Source organism: Mirounga angustirostris, unplaced genomic scaffold (assembly GCF_029215605.1).
Source record: "Mirounga angustirostris isolate CCGP_5_RB_7025 unplaced genomic scaffold, mMirAng1.0.hap1 SCAF_13, whole genome shotgun sequence".
NCBI classification, from domain to species: Eukaryota; Metazoa; Chordata; class Mammalia; order Carnivora; family Phocidae; genus Mirounga; species Mirounga angustirostris.
Window position 1 is genome coordinate 12,690,264 of NW_026991721.1, and position 7,285 is coordinate 12,697,548.

Here is a 7,285-nt window from a genome sequence, read left to right on the forward strand (position 1 = left end):
AGATGAAGTGTTCCATGATTCATTGTTTGTGCATAACACCCAGTGCTCCATGCAGAATGTGCCCTCCTCAATACCCATCACCAGGCCAACCCATCCTCCCACCCCCTCCCCTCTAGAACCCTCAGTTTGTTTTTCAGAGTCCATCGTCTCTCATGGTTCGTCTCCCCCTTCGATTTCCCCCGCTTCATTCCTCCCCTCCCGCTACCTTCTTCTTCTTCTTCTTTTTTTTTTTTTCTTAACATATATTGCATTATTTGTTTCAGAGGTACAGATCCTCTCAGGTCCCTTTTGACAGGTCAAGGTTGAGGCAATCTGACACGGTTGAACGTTAACCATTTTCACCCAAGCTCACTGTCAGATTAATGAAAGCCCCTCTGCACCTGCATAGACTTCTATTAGAGACACGCGAGGGAGCAAGCAGGCCCCAAACAGTTCCTGCCCTGTGTACTAGGAGGTCGATGAAGCTCCTGTTCTGGGTCCTACTGGGTGTCCTGACCACCATTTTGCAGGCTGCCAAGATTCCAGAGGCTGGGTCCTGTCAGCTTTCCTGGGCCTCAGGTGACCGGGAATCCTCTTTGGGAATGGCCACCCACAGGGCAGTTTCTGGATCAAGTTGTGGTGCCGACCCTTAGGGTACAGACTATTGCCTGGCCTGGGTTCTCATAACCTGTTCACTCAGGGGAGTGGGAGAGTGGGGAGGATCTCAAGTATTTTAGTCAATCTTTTTTTTTATTAGTTTTATTTTATTATGTTATGTTAGTCACCATACAGTACATCATTAGTTCTTGATGTAGTGTTCCATGATTCATTGTTGCGTATAACACCCAGTGCTCCATGTAGTAATGCCCTCTTTAATACCCATCACCAGGCTAACCCAACTCCCCACCCCCCTCCCCTCTAGAACCCTCAGTTTGTTTCTCAGAGTCCATAGTCTCTCATGGTTCGTCTCCCCCTCTGATATCTCCCCCTTCAATTTTCCCTTCCTACTATCTTCTTTTTTTTTTTTTTAACATATAATGAATGTATTATTTGTTTTGGGGGTACAGGTCTGTGATTCATCAGTCTTACACAATTCACAGTGCTCACCATAGCCACATACCCTCCCCAGTGTCCATCACCCAGCACCAGCCATCCTTCTCACCCCCCACCACTCCAGCAACCCTCAGTTTGTTTCCTGAGATTAAGAGTCTCTTATGGTTTGTCTCCCTCTCCGGTTTCATCTTGTTTCATTTTTCCCTCCCTTCCCCTATGATTCTCTGTCTTGTTTCTCAAATTCCTCATATCAGTGAGATCATATGATACTTGTCTTTCCCTGATTGACTTATTTCGCTTAGCATAATACCCTCTAGTTCTATCCACGTTGTTGCAAATGGCAAGATTTCATTTTTTGATGGCTATATAATATTCCATTGTGTGTGTGTATCACATCTTTTTTTTTTTTTTTTTTAAGATTTTACTTATTTATTTGACAGAGAGATAGAGAGAGAGCCAAGTAGGCAGAGAGGCAGGCAGAGGGAGAGGGAGAAGCAGGCTCTCTGCTGAGCAGGGAGACCGATGCGCGGCTCGATCCCAGGACTCTGGGATCATGACCTGAGCCGAAGGCAGATGCTTAACCTACTGAGCCACCCAGGTGCCCCAATATACCACATCTTCTTTATCTATTCATCTGTTGATGGACATCTAGGCTCTTTCCATAGTTTGGCTACTGTGGACATTGTTGCTATAAACATTGGGATGCATGTACTCCTTCGGATCATTTCATCAATCTTTTAAAAATTTTACTCAAGAGAGCTTATTTTAGAGTAAATTACAGGTATCCTAGTGCTATCCTACATTTCTATAATGCTCAGCAGATGACAAACCCCTAATCTAAAAGGGTTGGGGTTTTCTTTTTCTTTTCTTTCTTTTTTTTGGGGAGGGGAACTTAGAGGGTGTGTCCATGTGCTCAAGCCTTGGTTCGAATTCTGGCTCTGACTATTACTAGCTGAGTGACCTTGGCCAAATTACTTCACTTCCCCATGACTTCGTGCCTTCGCTTCCTTATCCGTAAGTGGAGATTAGTAAGAGTGCCTACTTCCTAAAGTTGTTGTGCCAATTAAAAGGGATAATAAGTGCATATAAAATGTTGAACACTCTTAACCAGGTCCTTGTGGGTATTTGAGTTTGGGGACCCTGCTTTAAGATCCCTGCAGAAGGTTTTCTGACCAACCCTCCTTTGAGATGAGGGATTCTGGTTTTATAAGCCCTTTGCTTTGGATGGGGCCATGACTTGTGTCCTGATTTTGTCCCATCTTATTATCCCTGCCCAACCTTAGATGGACTGCTCCACTCTTGGCGGGTATATTTAAAAATCATGTCTTGTGCATCCTTCTCTCTTTCCTGCCCAGCACTCCTGGAAGGATGACCAGACAGGACAAAGTGGGTTTGTGTGGGACTGTGCCCACAGCAGCCCCCCAGGGCCGCCCCTTTCTCTGCCTCCCCCCTGGCTGCATGGTCTTCTAGAGACATGGTCCCCAAAGACTGAAATGCGCCTAGGTTCTTAGCGCATATGGCCCGTTCTTTTCACTTGCTCCCCAGTTCATCCATCCCTTTACTCAATCATTTAGTGATCACCTACTATCTGGCAAGCACCTACTATTTGGCAAGCTTGGAGAAGAAGAAAAGCAAACAACAGAACTGTAAAGAGATTCATCCTGTGACTTTGAGCAAAACATTTGCCTCGCTAAGCCTCAGTTTTCTCACAGATTTAATGACTTGATTTAGTGACTTTTGTCTGGGGTTTCTTTCTCCTGGGACTTTGTCCTCAACCCTCTAAAACTTCCTAGGCCATCTGCAAACTGCAGTCTGCCAACCGCTTATGGATTCTAGAGAAATCCCCTTAACCGTGCCTGTAAACCATAAAAGTTCCCAGAGAGAGGGTCAAAGTGGAGGAGTAAAGGAGGATGACTATGAAGGGTAGAGTGAAGTCTGGTCTGGGGGCGGGGCTGGGAGGGCAGGAGGGGAGGCTGGGGGCCAGACCCAAGGGGCCAGACCAGCCTGCCAGGAGGGCTTGCCAGGTGCTCAGAGCATCCTGCGAAATCTCACACCCTCCTTGCCCCCCACCCATCCGGGCTCCAGCTCAGGCTGGATTTCAATCTGCATAATTTGCCCCATTTAGAGGGGATGGGAGGGGGTGAGAGTGAGAGGGTGGGGAGGGCTGGGGAGGGGGTGGGTGGTAGCCAGAGGGTGAAGGCGGGGCTAGGAGGAGAGCAGGCTGCTGCAAACCCCAGATAATATTCTGTCCAGCACGGCAGGACTCAATTTGGTCCACTTGCCAGGGGAGAAGAAGGAGAAAAAAAAAAAAAAGTGGGCTGTAACTTAAAGATCTTAAGACTCCCAAGTGAGGGGTTGGTCTGGAGGTGGGAGGAGGGAGTGACCAGACAAGGAGGAGACAGAGACTCAGGAGGGCGCAAGGAAGTGTCTTAGCTGAGGCCAGGACAAGGCAGGAGAGGGTGGAGGGAAGTCTGCGGGAGCGGGCATCCTCCAGGATCGGAGGCACCTCCACCCGCTTGCTGGGAAGGGCTCTGGACACCCTCAGCCCTTCTCGCCTGCCCTGTGAGGCTCAAGCCAGAAGCTCCGGGCACTTGCTGAGTTGGCGCCACAGCCACGGAGCTGGTACCCCGGGAACCCCCTGCCCGTCTTCTCTCCGCTGCCCAGCATGGAGGAGGCTGGCGATTTCGACAACTACTATGGGGCAGACAACCAGTCTGAGTGCGAGTACACGGACTGGAAGTCCTCGGGGGCCCTCATCCCTGCCATCTACTTGCTGGTCTTCCTCCTGGGCACCACGGGCAATGGCCTGGTGCTCTGGACCGTGTTTCGCAGCAGCCGCGAGAAGAGACGCTCAGCTGACATCTTCATCGCCAGCCTGGCTGTGGCTGACCTGACTTTCGTGGTGACCCTGCCGCTGTGGGCCACCTACACGTACCGGGACTACGACTGGCCCTTCGGCACCTTTGCCTGCAAGCTCAGCAGCTACGTTATCTTCGTCAACATGTACGCCAGCGTCTTCTGCCTCACCGGGCTCAGCTTCGACCGCTACCTGGCCATCGTGAGGCCCGTGGCCAACGCTCGGCTGAGGCTGCGGGTCAGCGGGGCCGTGGCCACGGCGGTCCTGTGGGTGCTGGCCGCCCTCCTGGCCATGCCGGTCATGGTGTTCCGCTCCACCGCGGACCTGGAGAACACCACCAAGGTGCAGTGCTACATGGACTACTCCATGGTGGCCACCTCCAGCTCGGAGTGGGCCTGGGAGGTGGGCCTGGGGGTCTCGTCCACCGCCGTGGGCTTCGTGGTGCCCTTCACCATCATGCTGACCTGCTACTTCTTCATCGCCCAGACCATCGCCGGCCACTTCCGCAAGGAGCGCATCGAGGGCCTGCGGAAGCGGCGCCGGCTGCTCAGCATCATCGTGGTGCTGGTGGTGACCTTCGCGCTCTGCTGGATGCCCTACCACTTGGTGAAGACGCTCTACATGCTGGGCAGCCTGCTGCACTGGCCCTGCGACTTCGACATCTTCCTCATGAACGTCTTCCCCTACTGCACCTGCATCAGCTACGTCAACAGCTGCCTCAACCCCTTCCTCTACGCCTTCTTCGACCCCCGCTTCCGCCAGGCCTGCACCTCCATGCTCTGCTGCGGCCGGAGCAGGTGCGGGGGCGCCTCCCACAGCAGCAGCGGGGAGAAGTCGGCCAGCTACTCTTCCGGCCACAGCCAGGGGCCCGGCCCCAACTCCGGGAAGGCTGGAGAGCAGATGCACGAGAAGTCCATCCCCTACAGCCAAGAGACCCTAGTGGTTGATTAGGGCTGGGGTCAGAGAGGAGTCCGGTGTCCTCTGCCCTGCCCCGGCCTTTGCCCTCGCTCTCTGGAAGTCAGGTAGCATGATAGCACCTTCTCCCTTGCGCTTGACCCTTTTCCCTGCTCCCTGCCTCCCTGCCCCCTCTTGTCCTCCTTCCTCCTTGAGTCTTGTTCAGAGGTTTGTGGTTTAGTGGAAGGAGACTGAGGCCTGCAGACTCCTGCTCAGCCACTCGGTATCTGTGAGACGGACCTTGCACGAGTCTCTTAACCTCTCTGAGCCTCAGTTTCCCCATTTGTATAAAGCGGAAAGTCAGCCTGGCTCAACTGAAGTGTGTTGCCCCCAAATCCTTTTCTTGGATATCCAGCTTTTTCTTTGCCCTCCTTTCTTCCTAATGTTCTCCCCCTTCTCCCTGCTCCTGCTTTCCCCTCTAGCTGCACTTTCCACTCCGAATCCTCACCTGCTGGCTCCGACCCCCCTCTCCTACAGCACACTCCCTCCCTCAATCCCTCCTTCCTCCCCTTTTCTCCTCTGTGTTCTGCAGGGCTCCTAAGGGTTAAGAATCCTGTGCTTGCACTCAGGGCCCCTGCTCTAGGTCTCTGGGGCTCCCTGACAGCCCGGCAGGGACTGGTGTCAGCCAAGTTAGCTCCAGGCTCTGCAGCTGGGGGCTGTGGAACTTTCCTGCAAATTGGATCAGTTCACTGTCCTTTCAGGCACTAAGGATCCCAGAGGGGGCCTCCCCTCCTGCAGCCCCTCCCTGATGCCGACTAGATGTGCTTTTCGCAGATTTCCTCAGACCCTCTCTTCAGCCTCTATTCCCTGTGGCAATTGGAAGGCTACGGGGTTGGTGAAGGGATGGCCGGCTCCTGGGTGTCGTTATAGGAGCAGGGAGTCGGGAAGGGAATGTCGAGGAAGAAGGGAGTCTGTATTTAGTCTACGTGCTGCTTGGCTACCCTCTCCGATTCCTCACCCTCCAGCCTCCTCCAGAACTGTGAGCTGCAGGTCTCTGCACCACAGCCTGGCGTCCCCAGGCAGGACTCTTTCCTGGAGCACTGGGTGCTGCTGGGTGTCAAGAATTATGTGTGTGTGTGTGTGTGTTTGTGGGTATGCATGGATGAGCGTCACTCGTCCCTTGGGTGAACTACCCCCTTACTGTCTACCGCTTCTCCACTCTTCACACAATATCCTTGGGGGAAGAGGGACATATTGAGACAAGATAGAATAAAATGAGTCCACCCGCCCCCACTGGATTTGGGGGCTCTGACGGCTGGTCCGTGCTTTAAGAGAGAAGTCTATGCTAATGCTGGGGCCCCTCTGGGGAGATCTGTCTCCAAGGCCTGGGAAAACCCAATGTGCTGGGTCCCATCCTTCTTAGTTCCATGAGGAAAGCAGGAGGTGGGTAAGAGCTTCCCTTGGCCCCTTCTCCACCTGCCTCCCCACCCTGCTCTGAGTTTATGAGTGTGTTCCTTGCCAGTCTCCCTCTTTCCAGGGTCTGTGGCGCTCTCCCTAAGGAGGCCGCCTTCTTGCCTGGGTGAAAAGTACTGAGTGGGTTATTTCTCACCTCACCATCAGGATGGGACCCCTTGGCCTCTCCTGCTGGGCTGGGGGTGGGGCGGTGCTGGGCACGGTGCAGCAGGGCTGAGGGCCTGACTTCACGCTACCAGCGAGGCCTCAAGGACAAAATTGATGGTGGGCCTTTGTGAGCTGGGGGCAGGGGTGTGTATATTCCAGGCTTTGTTCTTGGAGGACTCCGGACAGGATGTGAAGGACAAGATTTGCGCCACGGAGGCAGGAAGAGCTTAGCTTGGTGTAAATGGAGAGCTTGACCACCCCTGGGATGGCACCAGCTCTGGGAGCAGAGGAAGGAGGAGAGAGGAAGAGGCCCACCTCCGCTCAGTCTCCTCCTCACAGGCCAGAATCTTCCACAGACTCCCTTTCTCAGCCCAGGGCCCCCCTCAAAGCATGCAGTTAAAGCTGGAGAAGCTTCAAGAAGGGAAGAGGGCGCCCTTCTGAGGCCCCCCACGGTGACCCCCGAGACCTCTTGCCTGGAACTCATCAGTGGCCCTGGACAGAGGGTGGAGGCTCCCTCGTCCCCTACAAGCCCCTTCTTTGGAACGTCTCTGCTACTTTTCTTCTGACCCTGTTAGTCACTGTGGTTCATTCAATAAATCTGTTTTGTGTAACTATCGTGTCCAAAGCCTCTTCCCACACAAGTGTCTAGGGACAAGGAAAGGCGCCCCGGTTTGCAAATGTCTCAGTGGGAGGTGGTGTGGGCTGAGGGAGACGGGAGGAAAGTAGGAGCTAACGGGAGTCAGGTGGGAAACTGGAAAGGGAGTGGGGGAGGCGAGCAGAACAGGGAGCAATAGACACAGGGCAGGGCACAGGTGGGGAGCGAGACCAGGGGAAGCACAGGAAATAAGGGCGGGGCGCGGGGAGCAGCTCAGGCTTCGTGCT

General features: G+C 53.9%; 1 protein-coding gene across 1 annotated transcript; it reads left to right on the top strand.

Annotated features, from left to right (window-relative positions):
* Positions 1–3,274: 3,274 nt before the first annotated feature.
* APLNR (apelin receptor) lies at positions 3,275–7,014 on the top strand. Its single transcript, XM_045893656.3, has one exon. It carries the CDS (start codon positions 3,698–3,700, stop codon positions 4,838–4,840), a length of 1,143 nt encoding a protein of 380 aa, XP_045749612.1. The 5' UTR covers positions 3,275–3,697; the 3' UTR covers positions 4,841–7,014.
* Positions 7,015–7,285: the final 271 nt, after the last annotated feature.

Excerpts from the sequence above, each read along its gene's own strand:
- APLNR (XM_045893656.3), top strand. The coding sequence starts at position 3,698 with ATGGAGGAGGCTGGCGATTTCGACAACTACTATGGGGCAGACAACCAG.